The 23,355-nt window shown below is 28.4% G+C and overlaps 1 protein-coding gene across 8 annotated transcripts in view; it reads left to right on the forward strand.

Annotated features, from left to right (window-relative positions):
- The window catches only part of LOC107448853 (transcriptional repressor p66 alpha), a 49,042-nt gene that overhangs the window by 18,103 nt on the left and 7,584 nt on the right, over window positions 1-23,355 (forward strand). For 2 of the 8 annotated variants that reach the window (XM_043046074.2, XM_043046073.2), the window contains exons 2-4: window positions 13,598-13,671; window positions 20,513-20,605; window positions 22,158-22,905. In XM_043046074.2, coding sequence (XP_042902008.1) covers window positions 13,607-13,671; window positions 20,513-20,605; window positions 22,158-22,905 — 906 coding nt within the window. In that variant the 5' untranslated portion in view covers window positions 13,598-13,606. Of the gene's footprint in view, window positions 1-11,703; window positions 11,750-13,597; window positions 13,672-20,499; window positions 20,606-22,157; window positions 22,906-23,355 lie in introns of those variants that run through there. The other 6 variants (XM_043046080.2, XM_043046081.2, XM_043046077.2 and 3 more) reach the window with 4 other exon arrangements.

The raw sequence follows: 23,355 nt of genomic DNA on the forward strand, positions 1-23,355 counted from the left end.
AAATTTATTTTATATTTTTTAATTTTTTTATTTATTATTATTTAAAATATTTGACCGTTTAGAAGTCTATTTATTTATTTATTTGACTAGATAGTAAAAAAAGTAAAGCTTTAGTTTTGAAATTTAAACGATATTTTATTTATTTACTATTATTATTTTTGTAAGTCCCAAAAAGACTAATTTTATAAATAATTAGCAACTCTCGATCGTTGATCAATAATTTCACGAAATAATTCGATGTTTATCACTTTCATGTAGTGTTATCTTAAAAACTATGTAATAATTTTTTGTTATTGATTTTTTGGATTATTAATTTAGCGATTTCAATGTTAATAGAAAATTGTAGTAACTAGTTAACTAGTTTAATTTATGCAAAATATATATTTTTTTAATTACAATCCTTTTCTATTAACATTGTGTAATAATTTTGAAAGACACTGTTTACTTTTTGTAACTGTCAAACTTTTTTTGTATAATTTTAACTTATTTTTGTTTTTTAGTATTACACAGCTTCCGGAATATTATTTGGAATTCTAAGTTTATATTCTGATTTGTTCCGAGTATAAATTTCTAGATATAATTTGATAGAATACTTATGTTTAATATTCTTAACATCTTTGATCTAATGATCGGATTTCAAACTTAATGGTTCAAGAGAGGTGACCTCAAATATGCTAATTAATTAGTGCAGACGATATTTTAAGATACGAAATCTGACACAAAACCGTACTTTCTTTGAATAAACATACCTTTTTTATCGATGGAGTCGGATTTCTGACCCCTAAATATTGGTTGTAGCCGCAATATGGATAATATGGTCCCAATAGTTTGGTCCGGAGAGCGGTTCAAAGTTTTCACCCCTTAATGCTAATTTTACTTTTTGTATATTAAGCCATATCATGTGAACTTTTTAAGCGATTTGAAAACTTTTTGAACAAATTATAAAATTTACTTATCCAAAGATAATTTCATGCCAAAAATATTCTTTTAGTAATTTTTTTTGTTTATTTATTAATAATCGAATTGCTATGCATAAAATTTTGTACATCATTTTTAAGAATGAAAATATATCTATGTAATACAAAATTACAGTGCCAAAATGCAAAATTTGAGCGAAATTGATCGAGGAGAAAAAAATCAAATTTTAAAAATGCAATTTTTTTAAAAATTTAATTTTTTAAGAGCTTTTCGACCGATTTCACTCAAAATTTGTATTTTGGCATGTAAAATTGCATTTTTTATTAAATTATGTAAAAAGTATATATGTAACCTTACAGTTTAAAACTTTTAGATCATTATTAAATAAATTAATAATAAATATTTACTAAAAGTTTTTGCTTAGAATTATCTTTGCATAAACGAATTTCATAATCATGTGCAAAAACATTTCAATACCCAAGGAGTAAAATTAGCAGTAAGGGATATCCAAACTTTTGATCGCTGTCCTGACCAAACTACGGGAACCATGTTTCCCAGATTGCGGCTACTCCTCGATATTTTGTAGATCTGAAATCCGGTTCCACTGAAAAATTTGTATATTTTCTGAGAAAGTACGTTTTTGTGGCTGATTTCGTGACTTAAAATATCGTATGCACTAATTAATTAGCATATTTAAGGTCACATCACCCCCTCAAACCTTTTAAAATTGATTCCTAGAACGTGGAGAACCGATCCTATTAGATAGAAAGTTATTCTTGGTGGTCAGTTTATTTATGTGCGCGCACTATACAACAATCTTAACCTTTATAGGAAGTAGGTTATAAATAAGAAATTTTGTGCCATGGCTTTTTTTGATTTTATGAAAATAAAACATCAAAATTCAGACTTACCGTTGTTTCACAATATGCTCGGTGGACATAAAGAATCCGTCAAATTCCACGAATGTTTTTAATAATTACCAATATACTAGTTATTAACTCTTCTGTTAAATACCGAAAATTATTTCTAAACTTTTAAAACGTTTATAAAATTTTCTTTGTGTATTTCGTCTAGACTAGAGTTTTAATTTCACTATATATATTGTAAAAAATAAATTTGCGAGTAAAAGAATAATTAAACAGAAGAAGAAAAACACGTGCTCTCTTATTATTTTTTTTTTTTTTTACCATACGCCTATATTAGCAAGTAGGATTTTTCGCGATTGCGTTTGTAGTTTATGACTGCTTAAATAAGAAAATCAAGGCTTATTATAATAGTGCGAATATATTAACAAAATCATTGGGCAGCGGTGACTATATTAGTTGTAAGGTTGGCAAAACCTCCCTTTTTTTTTTTTTTTTTTGAATTCGAAAATCCCGCTTTATTTATTTATTTTTTTTAAGCATATTTACGCGATATTATTCAGAATACTGGATTTAGTCCCAACTTCTGACGAAAATTTTTTATAGAAATTTTATTACGTATAGTATATTTTAGTGCAAACTACAATTTTGTTTACAAGTAAAATTACAGCCTCTATTACCTATCAATCAGCAAGAATACCTGATTAAAAATTACCTCGTTTTATGTCCATAAAATATAGTTATTCTAATTTCATTTCTTTTCAACTGAAATATAATAATAATCCCTGTCAACTTTTATGAAAATAATTTTTTGGGTTCACATGTTTTATGGACTCAATAAACAATATAGATCTTATTAATAATTTCTAGGTATTTAAATATTTTAAAAACATTTCAAACTTAGTCCATTATAAGATTGGTAACTAGTACTGGTTTACATACCTGCCAATTTATATGATTGTTGAGGAAACGTTTTCATAGTGGGAGCAAATTTTATGTTTTATTTAATTTATGAAAAATTGCTCTACCTACAAACAAATTAATTATTGATGATACGTTTTTATGTATAAGATCTATTAATTAAGCAGCTATGCATTGAAAGAGCTTAATTTTTAGAAACTTTTTCTTAAAATGTTATTATTTCATTACGGGGTACGAAATTAACTGTGGTCCATTGTCCCGAGACCCCTTAAACTGAACTCGGATTACTTTAAAATAATTATTCGTGGTTCCTCGACCATAAATCGATTTAAATGTACAGTATTTTTTTTCTGGTTTTATATTTTATCGCATAATAGTGGTATATTTCATCATAATTTTAACCAAATATGAAAAACACTGTTTTGAGAATATGTCAAATTATACGAATGCAAAAAGCTTGATAGCGTATGATGTTAGTTTCGTGTACATTTAAATTTCTTCACATTGTATCACGCAGTATTATTAATGATTTTTTCTCAAAAATAATATCAATATAGTTCATGAACGACTGTTGTACTTATTTTAATTATTGTTTTGCTACAGCCATCTAAATTCCGGTTGCCACCATAAAATCTGTATTAACTGAATGAGGTGATTAAACCCGTCCTGATTCCTACCTCCGCCTGAGTAAACCAAACGCTTGCACCCCCCAAGGTCGTTAATTTATCTCATGTTCTTTTTGTTATTTCTTTGCTGACGTAGCATATCTTATATCATTGTAAATACTTCAAGGTCACAATTATTAGCCGAAAAAAAAATTCTTTATTACTTCGATATTTTCAGTCTGAAGGAATTGGTGTTTTTGGTCGATATTGAGTACGGGGTTTCCTTTGTAATCTCGATTTTTCTCTGCGACTTTAAATTGAAATGTTACAGAAACACGTCCTTCACAAATTATTTTATCGTAAAAGCGGAGTCTAAAAAAACAATTTATATCATCTTAAAACGGACCCTTCATAAGAATTTTTTTTATTTCAAAAATAGGTTTTTACTTTGGGCTATCCTTAATTGAAATCGCTCCCTTTTTAAATTTTTTTTTTATTTCCTCCTCTTTGTCACAGTTTATCCTATCCCTATTCCTCTGTCACAAGTCACGCTTTCAGACAAACATTTTGTAAAACAGATTTCAAACTAATAATATATAAATAATAAAAAGGATTTTATAAAAATACTTTTAATCTGATGACTTTCAATGTTTTAATTTTAAACCATACGTGTAATGTCACACTTTTTGATACTCTCCATTTTATTTCATAACCGCCGCTGAACAGCTGGCCCAATTTTTTGGGTTTTTGACTCCTAATGTTCGACTCCGTAGCCTTGTAATTTTGAACCCAATCCAGAAGACAAGGGAACTCCTGGATAAAGTATCGGGAGAAATTTGCCTTCGTCGAAGACTTTTTGATGGAACTAACCCACATTTGCTTTACATGGAGAAGAAAATCACCCATGGTCAGCCTGACGGCAAGGGGTCTCAACCCATGATCCGTCAACTGTGGTTGGTGCAAGCCGGATGCGGAATTCGTATCGAACGGCCATCGCTGGGGTTCGAACCCGGTTCGCCACATTGGAAGGCGAACGCTCTATCCCCTGTGCCATTAGTCGATGATAAACATGCGTACAGGTATTCTTCAGAAATTCTAATTTTTGTCTCCTTAATTTATACAATATCCCATCACACAAACCCTTGTCACACACTGTTGCTATTTTAAGAGCCCCCTCCCTCCTCTGTTAGAGTGCCATTATTTAAATACGGTCACTCTGAAAATAGAGCCGAAGTCGTCATTAAGTCAGAATTTGAAAAGTAGAAGTCCTTGAAAAACACGATATTTGTGTTTATTCACAAGAATAGTATGTACTTTTTTACAAAAACAAAGAAACTTAGCAGAAGGAACCTGATTTTACGCTAATTTTATATTCGCAAGAAGTATGAATAAATTTTTCACAGTCAAAGAATCATTAAAAGTCTGGATTGACCCCTGAAGTATTTTAGTTGTACTAGGACGAATAGGTATTATGATTTACCTGTAGTATCCTGAAGTATACGTCAATTCGGTACTCTCGTATTAGTACGCATTCGTGCTCTTTTGTATACTTTTGCAGCTCGCGGACCTTGAAATGGATAGACATGCATTATTAAGGTTAGCAGTTTGTTAAGATGTAAATATATGTAAAAAATAAAAAAAAAAACTTAAAATATGTATGTCAATGATTTAAATATTTTCTTTTTGTTAAAAATTGTTTCACGCTCTTTTTTATTTATTTTTTCATGATTTTAATTGAAAGTTGCTTTTAAGACTCTTCGTACTTTTACCACTTTCATGTCTTGGTAAAAAGATGCGCCCAATAATCGTTTCTAAATTAGGCCCTGGGTAGGCTGGTAGTATAATTATTTAAATTGCACTAGTAACCTAGACCCAATCTTACTACTAACTTTAATTGTATAACTAAATATGTGTAACATTCCATTGTAATATTGAGGAACTTAACTATATTTTCTTAAATGGAAAAAAATAATTTTGTTTTTACTTACACATGATACAAAAAAAAAATTAAAATGTGTTACAATTTACGCATTTTTTACTCTTAATGATTTAAAAAATATTTTTTTTTAATAATTTGATTAAAATTGTGATTTTAATTGTGGATTTAAATAATTTATAACGTGATTGGTAGAAATTTAACCCCATTAGAAAATTGTATTAGTCGCTCCCTTTTTTACGACTGCAATTTACGCTTGATTGTTATTTTATGAACTGTGTGCATATTCTCACAAAAACAGGTTTTTTGAGTGGTTTCAATTGCTGAAGATCGGGTCGAAAAGTTGATAGTTGAGATTCGATCGTGTACTTAAAAATACCGTTTGGTAATCGAAGTCGATCATTGACTCCAGTAGAAATTAGCAGTAGTCGTATTTTTATTTTGTTATTTTTCATTACGCATTCTTTTGGATCAGTTTTGCATGTTGTTTTTATGATTTGTAGGATCTTGTAGCTTTCCTTATAGATGCAAAAAAGTGCTAAAAGTTATGGTAATGTTACTATAAACCTGAATAGACTTTATAGAACCTAAATGAGTGTTTTCGGGATACCCAATAAAATCGTTTGGCCGGGTACCTGGTACATCCCTAGTTCATTCTAATACAACGTCCGAAATTTAGTTCAATTTTTTTTTATTCCCTCGAAAATCTCTTCGAAAATAAGTGTCATACGTTCTATTTGTCATAGCAAAAGCTTAATTCTTTTTTTGTTTTAAATTATAATAAAAATATATTTAAATTGAGCAAACAAAAAAATTATTTATAACAGTAAGGAAGTAAAATGTATGATTAATATTTTGCGATTTGTAAATAATGTAGCTCATCAATTTATTTTGCTTTTAAATGTAACTATGTTCCTTCTTCTATACCCCTTCTGTTTTTGATATCTATTATTTTTCCTCAAATGATTGGAAGAGTGCTTAGAACTCTTAGATTCTTTAATTTGGTCAAGTCTTGTTATTAGCAAAAGTTTTTATGTCATTTTTGTACAATTACTATATAACGATTTTATGAATATCCATTTTCGTTAGAACGGAAAGGGTCGGTACATCGACTATAGTAATGTTCTAACAAAATAAATAAAAACAAAAATTCCCAAACCCTTATAAAAGCAGTAAAAATGTTATGCAAAATGCTTTTCTAAATTTTGCATTTGCTTTTAGAATGTATTTAAATGAAACTTATAATTTTTCCTAATTTTTTTTCTTAAAAATATTATACATATTTAATAGCTTAAATCTTACTAACTATGAATTAGGAGTAGAGAAATTCTGGGCCCTTAAATTTTGCCGGGTCTCTAGGGTATCCGGTAACTGATGAAAACTGACTCTTTTACTCTACCGGTTTCGGGGTAACCAGCAAAAATTTTATGCATTACTCGGATTATTACGGGTACGCTATGAAAATGGATTAATTTTAGTCTGTCGAGTATTATTTTAGCTTTTATGCAAAACAATATAAAAATCAAAGGAACTTTTTTTTATTTTATCGAATAAATGTTTTATAAGGTATAGTTAGCAGGGGTCTGTTTAGAAGAAATTTGGGTCCGTTAACGGACCCTTCACAAAATATCTTTTCATAAAAACGGACCCTTCACAAAATATTTTAACTTAAAAACGGACCCTTCACAAAATGATTTTTCTTAAAATCGGACCCTTCACAAATTTGTTTATCTTCATTATTATTTTGTTAATCGAATAAACCCTTTCCAGGGCAGAAAACAAGAAAGATGGATGTAAACGAATTAAGTTTTGTCTTCGGCAGACGATTCTTCCATTATTCGTCCGAAATTAATATTCTGCGTTCAGCAGTATAGGCTAAATACCAAATATTTGTATGTTGCATCTCTAATTTAGAAGCAGCAATTGTTGTTTATTTTTTAAAATTTAATTTTTTTAATTATAATTTTACAGTGTTGAGCATAATCTTGTATGTCTTTACAATTTAAAAACTCCTTAAAAAATTTTTTTTTTGCAATAACGGACCCTATTTGCACAAATTCATAAAAGCGGACCCTGGTTGAAATAATGTGAGTAGTTTTTTCACAATTTCACGAAAAACGGACCTTTCACAAAATGTCTGGACAGACCCCTGGCTAGCTCTAAGTAAATTTATTTGTGAAGTATAAGTAAAAATATAAATAGTGTATTTATTTTTAGATTCTGTATGTTTTAAACCTTGACCAAGTTTTAAACTATATTAAGGGGTTTATGTAAGAAATTGTGGTGTGTGGAATGATTGAAGTAAGACTATGCTATGGAGATAGAAAAATGAAAACTTATTAACAGAGGTTTATTCTGAACTTTTTGTCCGTTTGTTTTTTTATTTTTAAGAAAAATCTATTCGTGATTTTGTGAAGCGTTTTTTAAAAGAAAAGTTTTGTTCCATTCTTCGATTACTTCTATTTAAATAAAGAGTTCTTTTTAACAATAAACTATTTTGTGAAGGCTCCGTTAACGGACTCAAATTTTTTCTAAAAATGATCTCTGCATAATTCTTTTATTTTTCATCTGATTTACTTGAATTTTATATGGTATTTATTAACGTAACTTCTGCTAAACGCAGGGTATTTTAAAGTATTTTTAATAAAATAATGATTTACTTATAACGTCAGTAATAACTTTTCTTTATAACTAAAAAGCGTATTGTTCTTATTACTTGTATTATTGTTGAAATTGCTAGAAAGTATTGGGAACTATGTTCTTAAATTTTTCCTGATAAATGGATAATTTTTTTTTATTCTATTGCCAACGTTGAACTAAAATTCATTTTCGAACTAACTTAGAAGTGACACCTTGAAGTGTTATTTCATCTTCAATGATTATGAAACAAATGGGCTACGCGAATGTCAACAACTATTTATTTCTGAATAGTTTCAGTTTAATAAATCTTAATATGATTGGTTTGACACTAGTTTCTGAAAATTGGCTAGGCACTGGGTAGTGCGAATTGGTTTGCGGCGGATGGGTATTATCTTAGCGCTTTATTATCGTATTTTTATCGCTTCTTAAATTTGTGTTCTCGCCTTCCAATGAGATGAACCGGGTTCGAATCCTGGCAATGGCTAATTGATACGAATTCCGGCTTGTACCGACCACAGTGCTGACGTGAAATATCCGCAGTGGTAGACTGATCATGGGTTAGTCCCCTTGCCGTCAGGCTAACTGTGGGAGGTTCTCGTGGTCTTCCTCTCCATGTAACGCAAATGCGGGTTAGTTCCATCAAAAAGTCCCCCACGAAGGCAAATTTCTCCTAATACTTGATCTTCCCATACTGAACATTAGTAGTCGTAAACCCAAATATTGGGTCGGCTGTTCAACGACGATTATAAAATAAAATATTAAATAAAGCGACTCAGCTAGTTTTGCCTCACATAATCATTTAATTGTAGATGCTGACAGCAATTAAACTTGTGTATCGAAGCTAAGCTTTCTCTTGAACGGAATGCGTAGATGTATTAAATAAAAAAAAATTACATGGAATTGTGCGACATGAAGTTGATAAAAAAAATTAAATTCAAGTTAATGAAAGACGCGATGAAAGTGAATTGAATGGCGGCCATCTTGAGAGTTCTCATTTTCTTACCGCCAAGTGAATATTTTTTACCTTCCTCTCTTCTCTTCTCTCCCCCCCCCACCCCAGTATCTTCCTTTCAGCAGAATAAGAAACAAAGAGAGCCCCCGCTCCAGGCTATTGATCTTTGTTATCCATCCGAACCTACTAATTTTAAATGCTTCGTCACATGACCCGACCCGCCAAGGTAAAACAAAACTCGATCACGTGACCAAGAGTGACCCTAGCAGCAACACATTTAACAATATAAGTGTAAGTCCTCAATTAAAAAAAAAATGGAGACGCTGGTTTTTGTGAAAATGAGACGCCCCCAAATCATGCAGAAGACCCCATACCAAGGGAGGGTCGAAAACCTCCCCCTTACCCTTTTTCGCCCACACGTTTTTTCTATCGATCTCCTTCCATGCGCGTAAGAAGACAAGTTTTTTAAAATATTCCCCGGTAATCCGCGATTCACAGTTAAAAGCAAAGCCAGAAGTGGTGGCAGAAAATATCGATCCTTTTATATCGTTGTCTTTATCATCTGCTTCGAAGACGCGCGCCAGACATTTATTTGCTACTCCACAAGGCACGCCTCGAAATCATTCATACACGTACATTGCGCCGCAGGGGTTTTTTAAGAAGTTAATAACAAAGATCAGTAGATGAGAATGTCGGAGGTGATAACGCAATATTTCCGCAAGAAATCAGTGGCGGGTAGGAAAAAGAACAGAAAGAAAAAAAGACTAAAACAATGACAAAAAAAATTTCCCCCCGTTTAATCCAAGCTATCATTTTCTAGTTCAGCGTTCGTTTACATCATTTCATTGTAACCATTGTGCCGTTTTCGACTTCATATGCACGATGTCCTACATTTACAGCTTTTTAGCTATTTTAAGCACGGAATGAATAAACGCTTTCTTGAAACCGAGCTAAAATTCTACTCATTTTTATCTTTCGTTAAGAGAATTCGTCTCTTTTTAGAAAATCAATTTTGGTAACAAGTTCGAGCAAATTAGAAAACGCAGAACAGAGCGTTTAGTGTAGATAGGGAATTCTTTTTTTGTTTCATTGAATATATATTTTTTAATTTATAACTTTAAAAAATTTGGTTTGTAAAACTTGTGTATCAAAAAATATACCATATTGATGTATGTCGTATAATTTACAAAATTAGATAAATCAATTTTGGTAACCAAGTTCAAGCAAATTCGAAAACGTAGAACAGGGTGGAAAACGTAGAACGTTCAGTATGGAAGGAAATTTATATTTGCTGCATTCAATATATTTTTTAATTAATTGTCATACAACTTAAAAAATTGTGAATGTAAAACTTGTGTGTCAAAAAATATACGATATCGATATATGTCGTATAATTTAAAAATTTTTGGACTACAAATAAAGTTATTGTAAAACTAACTTATTTGTTCAAACTCTGGGGGAAAAAATTGCAAATAAATTGATATGGTATTTTATACAAAAAAAAAAAAAAAAAAAAAAAAAAAAAAANAATAAAAAAATAAAACGAAGTTTTCTAAAACAAATTAAGTTATTCGACTTTATTCTTTTTTAAACAGACAAATTGTCATAAAATAATGATTTTCTTCTAACAATTTGCTACAAAGAAGGGGGGAGAACGATGTTTTAACTCAGAAAACAAACTATATTAAATGTGAAAATTAAGAACACTTAGGAGGATAGTTGCCCAAGGGCATAAATGTGGTTAATGAAACTAAACACGTCTTCATTTCCAATTCTATATTTTCCAATTATATGTTTAAAATGCACTTAAAATTCATTAATTTTTAAAGATATTTCTTTTTAGTAAAATTCAGGATTTGATTTTCCACCTCTTACATTTTTTGGCTACCTTAAATATTCTTAAAAACTAAAACTTAATTTTTAAGTATTTAGCTGCTGTGCTGTTAGCTGTTCAATTGTGATTTACAATGCTCACCGCATTGCCGTATTTTGTCTTAATTTTACCTCCTGGCGCATATGCGCAAACATTTTAAGAAGGGGTCTGGAGAAAAATTTATTTTGACTTAATTATTTCTGATTGTGTAATAAGAATAATTCTTAAAATTAAATAGTAAAGTTATGTAATATTTTTAAATAAACAACTGAAGTTTTCTTTATTTCTGCAGCAAATTTTTGCTTTTCCATGGAAATTAATTTATCATATTTGGTACTGTATATGAATTACTTACCGTATATCCTGGTCCACTTTTATTAAAAGATTTAGCACATGTTGCCTCATGTTTAGCATCGTATCTTTATTTGAAGAGGCATCTCCTATCATCCTTATTAGATGGCAAATATCGAGAGAACAATGTGAAATGTTTTTAACCAAAGAAAATTAACTTTTTGTTAATGTTTTTCTTTTTAGAAAGTTTTATATACATAATTTTTTTTCAGCGTTCGACTCGTACAGAAATTTGATCTCTGGTTATGAATATAGGGAGGGGTCAAATTATATATTGGGATAAACGGTACATCCTCAATTCTAAAAATTTTAATAAACATTTAACATACAATTCAAACATACTTTGGGTTTAACCTACCAATTAAAAGATACTTTGGGTTTAAAAAAATATTTTGACATCTTTATTTATTACCTCTGTTTATTTGGAATTTCCTTGTTACTATTTTGGTATAATTTTTCAAGATATTTTAAATTAATTTGAGAACTAGTTATAAAATTTTCTTACTGATTTTGTAGTTTTTTTCTCCGTATAACTTGGTTAGAGGGCAAGAGGCTAAATATTGACCATTTTATACATAGTATACAAGTAGCATAAAATTTTTTTATAGCTGTTTTAGACTCTAATTTCATTCCTTCACTTACAGCATTTAGTCTGGTGAAACCTGTCATTCTGCTCCACTTTTTATCAGGGTTTGTTGATTTAAAATTTAAATCAACTGATTTTTTTAAATATATATATATATATTGAATTTAGAAGTTAAAAAACAGTGTTTTAAATAATTGATACTTTTATTATTTTCTTTTCTTCCTTTTAAAATTTATTTTAAATAAATTGCTGCATTAATTAATTTCAGTTAACGAAATTACTTTCTTGCTTGGTGTTTCCAACACATTTGAAATTACATTTTTTAAAATCTTTTTTGATTCTTGAGATTGAAAGTACAGATTAAAGTAAACATTTAAGGCTGTCTTAATATAAACTGGCATAGCTGTAGAAAGTAATTTATAAACATGAATTTTAAAAAAAAAAATGCAAATAATGTTAATTAAAATTCTACCTTTTGATTGAAAAATTAAAATCTACATTATATTTTATTGGTGGAAAATGTATATTTCTAAAGCTTGAGGTTATATAAAAATTAAAAAAAAAATTACCCTAATATGCAAAAAATAGAAGAAAAAAAAAGAAAAAAAAATGCTGATGAATTCAGATATTTTTTTCCTTCTATAGTGCATTTCATTCTATTTCATTTAGTCTAAATTTCAATCATGCATTTGTTTCAAAATGCTTGCTATGCATTCAAAGCTAAGCTATATAATTGTAATAAAAAATTATTTTAGTAACTTAGAGTTTCTGAAATATTGTTATAATATAGTTTTAATATGAATTTAATTTTGATTAAGCATTTATTAAGTTTTTTTAATTTTTAAGTCAAGTTCTTACAGTGTATTCAAATATAACAAAAAAAATCTGATTTAAATAAAAAAATCTGATTATTTTGATTTTTTTTTTAAGAATAAAAAAAATCATGAACCCTGCTTTTCATACCAGACAAACAAAAGGTTAATTAAAGTTGAAAAACACATAAACTGTAATTTAATATGTCCTAAATGGTAACTTATGGTATAACTTATGGTCAAATACTTTTAGGTATGAATACTCAAATTGACTTTTGAATTATGTGATTTGTATAAAATTTTTCATAGAAATAAAATAAAAAATAGGGAATAAATTTTTTTCATAAGGCTTGATATGCAAAACTTTTCCCTTTTTGGTACTGTATTAAATTTGATTGCATTGGTTCTTTTTAATTTCTTCCATTTTGTCAAGTTTCTTCTGGTTTTATCAAGTTTCTTCCAGTGTCCTGAAAGAAATAAGTTTTTTCTACGCAAAATGCTAACTGATTTTAAGGCATTTAATATTGTCTTACTTACTCAAAGGAATAATTACAGGGTGCATAGCGTTTTTAAAAAGTGCTCGAAGGTGCTTGTTTTTTATTTACGTTTTTTAAAACCCCTTAAAGGTCCTTGGTTTGTAAAAAGCACTTAGATATAAAAAAAAGAAAAGTAAAGAGAAAAAAGAGATTTTTTCTTTGTGTTGATTGTCGTTCTTAATTTAAAAAATAAATGATTTTCACAATTTTTTCAGCAATATTTATCAGAAACTAGTTATTTTATCATGATTATGTAACGTTTTTGAATTTTATTGATTTTATGTTTATAAATTAAGAACTTTAAACGATAGACTGTTACTGCACAGATCCTAATTTTTTTTGGAAAGTTATTAAAAATATTTATGAATGCTTCAAAAGTACTTAAAAGGTGCTTATTTTTTGTTGAAAAATCTGGCTATGCACCCTGAATTAAGTTATTACTCAATTCAAAAATTGAATTCATTGCAGCTGCTGGTAGCCGAAAAATATTTTCTTTACCCATTTGAGGAAAAAGTTTTGGGCTACTAATTTATGTTATAGTATTGAATGAAATAGTTATTTTTTGTATAAAATTTTATTTCTTATTTGTATGTTTATGTTCCAGGTGATAAGAATGCCAAAAGAATGGACTGGTCCTTCAGAATATTTCGCTGCTGGCTATTATGGGAATCAAAACAGGTAAGAATTTTTTTTTTGAATGAGATGAGTATAATAATCATGTTTTTTTTCGATTTTTAAAGTTGTATTTGTATCAAATTTTAATTTCTTTCACCTCTTTAATTTTCTTTTAATAAATGAAAGATTTATACACAAGGCATTTTTGAAAAGTAAAGGTGCAATGCTGCAAAATTTTAATGGAGAGGAAAATTGATTTGATTAAATCAAGTTTAAATGGTACATGCCTTGTTTTTTGACTTAGTTGCCGCCATTGTCTAATAATTTAGTCTGGGCTCATGCTTTTGTATTTCACTGTCAAAGAATTTAGCATCCTGTTGCACAAACCACATTTCAATTTCGGTTTTAATCTCATCATCAGTGTGAAAGTTTTTTCCTGCAGAATGTTTTTCAGGTAAAGGAATTGGGGAAGGTCTCTGGGTGCAAGGTCCAGGCTGTATGGCGGGTGATCTAAAGCTTTCTATTTGAAACTTTTCTTTTAAGTAGTACTATTTGTTTTGAATTACCTGTATAAGATGTGTATCTCACAATATGCATTACTTGTGGTCCCTTGAGGCATGAAGTCAACTAGAAGAATGCATTGTCTGTCCCAGAAAGTAGAAGCCAAATTTTTTTTTTATGAATTTCTTGGGGAATTGGTATGGCCTCATTGCATTGTTGTTCAAATGTTGCTAGGACTGTTTCATAAACCTATTTCCATAAACCATTGCCTGTTACAAATTGATTGAGAAACTCAGCTCATCCTCTGCTTTTGTGTTCAACCGTTAACATATTTGGAACCTGTGCATATTATTTCCCGTGCCCTAAGGTCAGTGCTTCTTAAAGAGTTGTTATAGATATTTCCGTTATGTTTTTATGCAAATCTATTATGCCTATTTGCTTGAATTGCTTCCTCTGTTCTTTAAAGCAGGGTATCAGCGATCACAGATGGTATACCTGTTCCAGGGTTGCTACAAGCGACTAAAATGCAACTATTTGGAACTATTTTTGGCCTGAGACGACTATGGCAGCTTTTTTTGCCTGAAAAAGCTTAAAAAAAAAAAGGCAACTATTTTCAGGAAAAGGAAACTATTGGAAAAAGTTTCTGTACTCCTAGAGATTTTTTTAAGCATAAATTGGGTTGACAACCTACGGTCCATGGGGAAAATTTTGAATTTCAAATTTGAGCCATCACTTTTTAATGCGTTAAATTTGCACAGATTCCATTGTAAGTCTATTTTGTTCCTCGGTCGCTTTTTAACAGTTTTTGCTACAAAATTCTGCATGATTTTAAAAAACCAAATTTTTTGTACGATATTGCGATGCATGAATTTTGAATTTGAGTAACCACTTTCCTAAAAATATATATATATATATATTTGCCAAATCAAATAAAAGGGAAAATGTTTTAGAAAAAATATGTTTTTTTGTAATGAAAAATTTTTTTTGGAATTAATTCTAGTAAGTAAATCAATTTAATTTTCTGCAAATATATAAATTTTTTTGATATAAAAATTTATTGTTAGAANGACAACCTACGGCCCATGGGGAAAATTTTGAATTGCAAATTTGAGTCATCACTTTTTAATGCGTTAAATTTGCACAGATTCCATTGTAAGTCTATTTTGTTTCTCGGGCGCTTTTTAACAGTTTTTGCTACGAAATTCTGCATGATTTTAAAAAACCCAATTTTTTGTACGATATTACGATGCATGAATTTTGAATTCGAGTAACCACTTTCCTAAAAATATATATATTTGCCAAATCAAATAAAAGGGAAAATGTTTTAGAAAAAATATGTTTTTTTGTAATGAAAAATTTTTTTTGGAATTAATTCTAGTAAGTAAATCAATTTAATTTTCTGCAAATATATAAATTTTTTTGATATAAAAATTTATTGTTAGAACACTAAAGTTTATATAAAAATTATCATATTGGCCACCAACTTGACTAAATGGGTCATGGTATATGACAATTAAGTCAGTTAATACAATTTAAGTTATACTATTGAAATTTTTATCTTCTTATTTCAGCAAATATTTTCATAAGTTTCGGCAATTGTTTTCATCCTCTAAGCTATTTAAAGTAACTATTTTGTTCATTTTTTTCTGTGGTAACCCTGCTGTTCTGATTTCTCATAAACATCAATCATTCTTTCAGAGAAAGCTTGACACCGTTTTGTCAATTCATAATGCTTTCATAGATGCAAAAATATTCTTTCTGAATATTGTAATTTAGAAAAAAATTTCATTATGGATTTCATTAGAAAACGTATTACAGACTTGTATGCTAGGTAGTACTAATTACAAAAGTCAATAACTTGCTTGCTGAAAGTTTTTTGATTGAAATTTTGTGTTAGCAGAAAGTTTTTCATTTTATCTAAGTCTGTTGAACAGCTTATTCTTTTACGTACAACTAAAGAAAATTTATTACACATTTAGTTTCTTGTTATTTTTATCCACATTTAGTCAAGCTATCTTATGTTTACGTTGCTCATCAAATAACAATTTACTTATATTCCCCTTACGTTAATTTTCTAGATAAAATGTTTAATATCAAACTTTCAAAAAAAAAGAAGAAAATTTATAAATTTATTCTCACGAGTATGTTAATAATCTATATTTTACGATATTTTTGACTTGCATCAATCATTCAAAAAAATCAGACGATTTAAGTCTATTTGAATCAAGTGATTTAAATCATGCCACCTTTCGTACAAACAGAATTAAATAATTATAGTTTTTTCATGCATTTCAAGTTAAATGTATCTAACTTTTAATGTATGATAACCAGGGTTGTGATGATTTAAATTTATTTCATATTTTTAAATTGTCCTTGATTAGAAATTAAGAAAATATATTGTATGCTTTTGATAATTTAAGTCTTAATTTCACTAATAATGAAGGTTTCATTCAGAAAATAAGGAGATTGGGGAAAAGACAAAATGAATATAAAAATGGAGTGCAATTTTTCTCACTGGTGGTATGCAAATTCCATGGTCACTTGTTGTTAAGATTTTGCGTTTTGTGTATTTAACTCTCTAATGTAATACAGTCAAACCCCGCTATAGTGAACATGGTTTGTAGTGAACTCCTGGATATAGTGAGCGAAATATTCGGTCCCGTGCCTTGCTATACACGTATAATGTTATTTTTAGTGGATATAGTGAACCAAAAAAGTGAGGAAGTTGGATATAATGAACTTTTTTGTCTTCGACTGATTCCCCCACCCCCCATATTTTTGTAATTTTGAAATTTCTGCTTCAAAATGAATACATATACCGATTTTTAAAACCATCTGTAGAGACTAATATTATGTGCTCGAATGGCAGTTTAGACAGGTTTAAAAAGCGGAATAACAGAAACTCAAGAAAAATTATCTGAGAGTCGGGAAGTGTTTCCATATCTGATGTTGAGGATTGTTCATCAGCTAAAGATTACTAATTTTTTTTGTACGCTAGACGAAGAGTAATAAAAAATAAAAATTTTTTTGCTACTACATAATATTTTTCAGTCATTTATTTGAATAATGTGTAATAAAAGGGAGGAGTTTGGGAACCATTAGTTAAATTGCCTGCGTAACAGATATAGTGAACTCCCAGTTATAGTGAACCGAAATTTCTGTCCCTTGAAGGTTCATTATAGCGGGGTTTGACTGTATATGTTCAGAAATGTGCACATAGTTTTGAAATTTTGTTGACATAATATTAATTTAAAATTTTGGCATAATTAAATTAAGATTACTAATATTCATGGATATTTCTTTCAAATGAAATGCATTTCTTTGGGTTAAGACCACATTTAAAACAGATTTATTCTAATTCTATTAAGCTCTTTTTCTTATCAATAAATGTTAGAAACAGTTGCAGCTAGAAAAAAATGGGGGAGGGGGACATCTTTTAAAAAATCAAATATTCACGTTTACATGCTATTGTATTTTATTAGGTTGACTACAAGCTATGAGTATTTATTGTTAAATTACATATTGTTATCCAGCTCTATTTTATTTTTATATACACAGGGGTCTGTCCAGACCAAATTTACTACCGTTTAGCGGTACCTTCGCAAATTCAACTTAAGGTAAAACGGTAGTTTCAAAAAATACTTTTTCTTAAAATTTTATTTTTGCATCCCGTAAGAAATGAGAAATCCATATTTTTACCATATTTTTGTGTTGAATTTTTAATATAATTTTTAATTTTCACAAATTATGCCTAAATTTTCAAAAAATAGGTACGATACCTCTCAGGAAAACCTAGACAGACCCCTGATACAACACATCAGCTTGCTTAGTTTTTTCTTTTTATTAATTTCATGTATGTAGATTCATGTCTTAAAATTTTTTTGGCATATAATTCATATAACTTTTAATGGGTATATAATATGTATAAAATTTTTAGTATTTTTTCATAATCGAAATTTTGACCAAAAAATACTTTTTGGTCACCCAAACATTTTTTGCAACATAATTTTTTTCTCCAGCTTCCTATCTCTTCCATTAGGGTTAATTTTTAGTGCTGTTTGACTTTTTTCACATAAGCTTTAATTATGTTATATTGTTTAATTTAAGTGTCAGTATTTCTTGTTCCAAGTCTTATATCATTAAACTTAAATTCTATTTTTTTTTCATTTCTCTAGTTATATTTTGATTGTCAATAAAAAATAAAAAAAAATGAAAAACAGGCTTTGCTAGTTCTGTAAAATCCCATCTCCACTATAATTTTGTGATTAAAATCAAGTACAAGGGCTTTTTTAATTTGCTTATTTATAATTGGTCACTGTGTTTTCCTTTCAAAGTTATTAAATGGACTTATAAATTATTTGATTAACTCAATTGACTCAATTACAAAATTGACTCAAACTTGAACTCAATTGCAAATTTTAATGAAACATTATTATGGTTATATTTTTTATCATTATTATGGTTATATTTTTTAATACAAGAGCAGTGCTGTAGACATTTATTTTATTTTCTGATCACAAACTTTTATGAGTTATTCTGTGCTCCATCAATAAAACTATACTTTTGAAAATAATTTTTTAGCTGTTAAAATTTTCTCTTTTGAACAGGGTAATCTGGAATTAAAAGTAAAAAATTTTATCAAAAAAATTGTTTTTATTATACTCATGTAGATCAAACCAAACTTTTCTTTTATAATGGGTCCTGTGCCCTTTTTTGAGTAGGAGACTGTGCCAAAAATTTTTCTGATATTTTAAAAAAATGTTCTGATTTTTTTTCTTTGGGTCGCTAAAAAATTATCAGTGCCTGAAATTATCAGGTAAATAGAGTTTAAAAAATAAGAAGGAAATTGTTAGAGAATAATGCATTTGTCAGTCAAAAAGAGGAAAATATTAGGTAAAATTTTTTTGATCTAAAATTAAGTTTTTTTTGTAATAAAAATTTTTTTGGCAAAATATTGTTGTCTTGGAATTTTGTTTATTTTTAGGAAAAAAGCAGGGTTCGTGATTTTTTTGATTTAAAAATTTTTTTTTTTTTGGATTTAAATTGGATTTTTTTGATTTTTATTCAAATATACTATAAGAACTTTGATTTATGATTAAAAAAACTAGGTAAATGTTTAATCAAAATTAAATTAATATTAAAACTATATTATAACAATATTTAAGAAGCTCTAACTATGTAAAACAATTTTTTATTATGATACATAGCTTTGAATGCATAGCAACCATTTTGAAACAAATGCATAATTGAAATTTAAAGACTAGATGAAATAGAGAATTTAAAGAATACTTTAACTATTAAAACAACGTTTCAATTAGCAATTCATAATTTTAATTTAAAATTGTGATTTCTTTTTTTTTTCTCTTGATTTTTTAAATGACAAAATTAAAGTAACAGATTTTGTTTAGTCATTCATCAAAGAATACATTTTTTATCTATATATTTTTATATTAAAATATTCATTTTTAATTCTATATCAAAATACATAAGTTAAGCTAAATAACATNAAAAAAAAAAAAAAAAAAAAATCTATGTACTCAAAGGAATTTTTTTTCTCAAAATTTCTTTATAGAAAATATGATAATGTCAAAGATACTGTAAACATATTATGAAAAAAAATACTTATTGATAAAAGAGACAGCACAATTCTGATTCTGGGTTATTTAATTTAATAGAATGACACCATATCAGGAAAAAAATATCTGAATTCATCAGCATTTTTTCTTTTTCTATTTTTGGCACATTTGGGTAATTTCTTTTTAATATAACCTCAAGCTTTAGAAATATTTTCCACCAATAAAATATAATGTAAATTTTAATTCCATGCCTTTTCAATCAAAAGGTAGAATTTTAATTAACATTATTTGTATTTTTTTTGTGAAAAAAATGTATGTTTATTAATTACTTTCTGCAGCTATGCAAGTCAATGTTAAGACAGCATTAAATGTTTACTTTAATCTGTACTTTCAATCTCAACAATCAACAGATTTTTAAAAATGTAATTTCAAATGTGTTGGAATTTAACACACACCAAGAAAGGAATTTCGTTAACTAAAATTAATTAATGCAGCAATTTATTTAAATTAAATTTTAATACTAAGAAAAGAAAATAATAGAAGTATCAAAAATTTAAAACACTGTCTTTTAACTTTTAAAATCAATATATATAGATAAAAAAAATTAGTTGATTTAAATCAATGATTTTTTTAAAAAAATCATTTGATTTAAATCATGATTTAAATCGTGATTTAACCCAAGNTATATATATATTTTAGTTTATCAGTTATTGTTCGGTTTGATAAGAAAAAAATTTAATAAAATATTTTTTTTTATTTGTGAAGAATTTAAAACATTTTAATTTTTAGTAAATCAAAATAAATTATGTAACAGTAAATTATTTCAGGAAAGCTATTTACCGTTCTGTTTTAACTCCAGAGGGACAGTCTCGTGGCTTCAATCCTGTGGAATTTGAAGAAGCTGCTGATTTGTCTTTGAGGTATATTTATTATTATTATTTTCTTAAAATTTTTATTTTGCTTTTTTAGGCCAATTATGTAAATTAAAAAAAAATTGACCAATTCTTAAAAACTAAAGGCTACAAAAATTTGCTGCTGCTTATTAATTTGCATTTAAATCAGTCATGAAAAAAATTGCAATTTATGGTGTAATAGTTCATTAATAATTTAAGTTTACTATGTAATACTCATTTCAAGTTTATTTTCTGCCACCTATAATTATGAATTACAATATTAATTTCAATTTTATAATTGATTATAATTAAATAAATTGTAAACAGAACAACAATAAGAGTGACAAATAGTAAATTAATGATTTTTGCATCCTGTGTTAGAACTAGTAAGCAAAAGTGCCATGCTGCTTATATTTACATCATTAAAGGTTGAGAAAACGTAAGGAATGAGACAAATAAAAATTCTAAGTGTAGACTAAAGTTTTCCAATCAGTCAATTAGAATCAAATTGAAATTGTTGGTATCATATAAATAAATATATTGTGATTGATACACAATACAATTGAACATTTGGTAACTTTAAATTGACCCTTGAGTTCTGATCAAAACGTATTGAATGTTTCTGAATGTAAATTTTAATTCTTCTTTTGAATGGGTGAGTGGTTAGAAAGAAAACGTGCCTAACAAAAGTATGCCAATCATTCTTTAAAATAATAATAAAATAAAAAATTCAGCAAAATAGAAATTTAGTTACTCATCAGTTCAATTATGTTCAGCAGTGTTTTTAATCAAAATGCAGTTACACTATTCAGACTGACAAAGAAGTACTACATTGATGATTTTAACAATTAAGAAATTTTTGCGTAAGAGATTACGAATACATTTCATATAAATATTTTGTATAAGGAAGTATAATGGTTTGGATACATTTAAGAAATCAAAGAGAACTTTTCTAAGATTATCCTTATCCTTTCTAAAACAGTTTTGAATAAATTCAAATTCTTGCAAGTTGTCAAATACCCTTTTTAGTACATTTTTATATATAAAAAAACACTAATGTTTATGGATAACGATGAATCAAAGATGAAATTACCAGTACCAAAAACTTTAAATGTTCATTAAACTATATAGAAGGACCATGTGCAAACATATGACCTAATATTTAGGCTATAATTTTTTGCGGAGGGGAGGTGGAGGCTTTTAGCTCACCAAGAGTTTTAGCAGAACCTCATTACCAGTAAATTTACTCCAGGAAAAAAAATTTTATTTTGCCACTTGTAGGTCAATTTGCAATTTTCGAATTTAGTCAGGATAGAGAGGTAATACAATTTGAGTAATAATAAAGAAATAAAATTATCGACTTTGAAAGTATAGTTACTTCAGAATTTTTTTTACACCCTTATTATAAAGGTCTTAAAAAGAAAATATAAAAAAAAAAAAGAAGCTTTTATCAATTTAAAACTGAACTATACATTTGTAAAGCATTGTATCTTTTTTACTCATTAATATAAATACAACTTTTATTGTGTTTAATGTACTTACATTTCATATTTGGCAACTGTCTATATTCTTTTTTTAGGAGAGAAAAGCCATTTAGTTATGAGAGTAGAGATCGAGGTTCATACTCAACTTCCTCATATGGTTTGGATGAAACAATGGATCTGAGTACAAAATGGCGTGCTCCTCCATTAGCAGAGAGGAAACCTCTGGGTTCCATAAGCTCAACCTTTCCACAATCAGCCTCAACCTCAAATACCTCAGAGCCTGGTTCTGGAGAAAGAAATTCTGAATTAAAAAGAAGTAAATCATCTCACCATGTGCGTATGCTACCTCGCAAAAGACTTCACATTAGTAGCGAATCACAGCCTCCTAACAATAGTGCGAGTAGTTGTTCTTCTCCCGACGTCATTGTTCTTTCGGACGAGGACAAACCTCGTCTTAATGGGCACATTAACGGCTATGAAAGTGATTCTAGAAATTCGGACCCGGAACCCATGGAAATGCCTCCTCTTCCAGTGGAAAAGGTTTGGGATCCCATAGAATTGAAAGAGAAGAGGAGGCTTTTACGGGAGTTACGAGATGAGTTGAGGAGTGAGGAAATGAAACTTGTTCTTTTGAAAAAACTTCATCAAAGCCAGATGATTAAAGAAAATATTCTAAATCAAGCAGCTGCTGCTGTAGCTGGCAAAATGGTTCCTAGTGCAAATCGGGGTACTTCTAATGCTGTTCCACCTCCTTTGGTTCGAAGTGGCCAAATTTCACAATCTCAAAACAAAATGCTTAGCCAACAATTGTCTCACCAATCTTCTGTAATGAATTCTTCATTGGTAAGATTGAATTTTACAATCTTTCTTTTTTGTTTGATAATTTTGACTAGCATGAAATTCATCCTCAGATCCATGATTTACTATTTATCATTTCTTTGATTTTTTAAAAATATTTTTATACATGTTAAAAAATAATCTTACCGCAAAAAATTTCTTGTCATACACTTTTTAAAATGTATTTAAACTAATAAAATAAAACTTAAAATTCCTTAGATTGATAAAGATTCAGGTCAGCAGGGGCTAACATTTAAAATTGTTTCAATATGGCTTATTAGAGCATCATTTATCACTTTATTTTTGTAAACTGTAAATTGAAATTTCTACAGTCAGTTTTTCTAAGTTTTTACAATTTATCGTAATAATTTAATATGTAAGAGCATCCTTATATAGCATCCTTATAGGGGTGTAAGAGCACACCCCTATGCCTAAACAGGCATACGTCAACAACAA

The sequence above is a fragment of the Parasteatoda tepidariorum genome, chromosome 10 (genome assembly GCF_043381705.1).
Source record: "Parasteatoda tepidariorum isolate YZ-2023 chromosome 10, CAS_Ptep_4.0, whole genome shotgun sequence".
In the NCBI taxonomy this organism is placed as follows: Eukaryota; Metazoa; Arthropoda; class Arachnida; order Araneae; family Theridiidae; genus Parasteatoda; species Parasteatoda tepidariorum.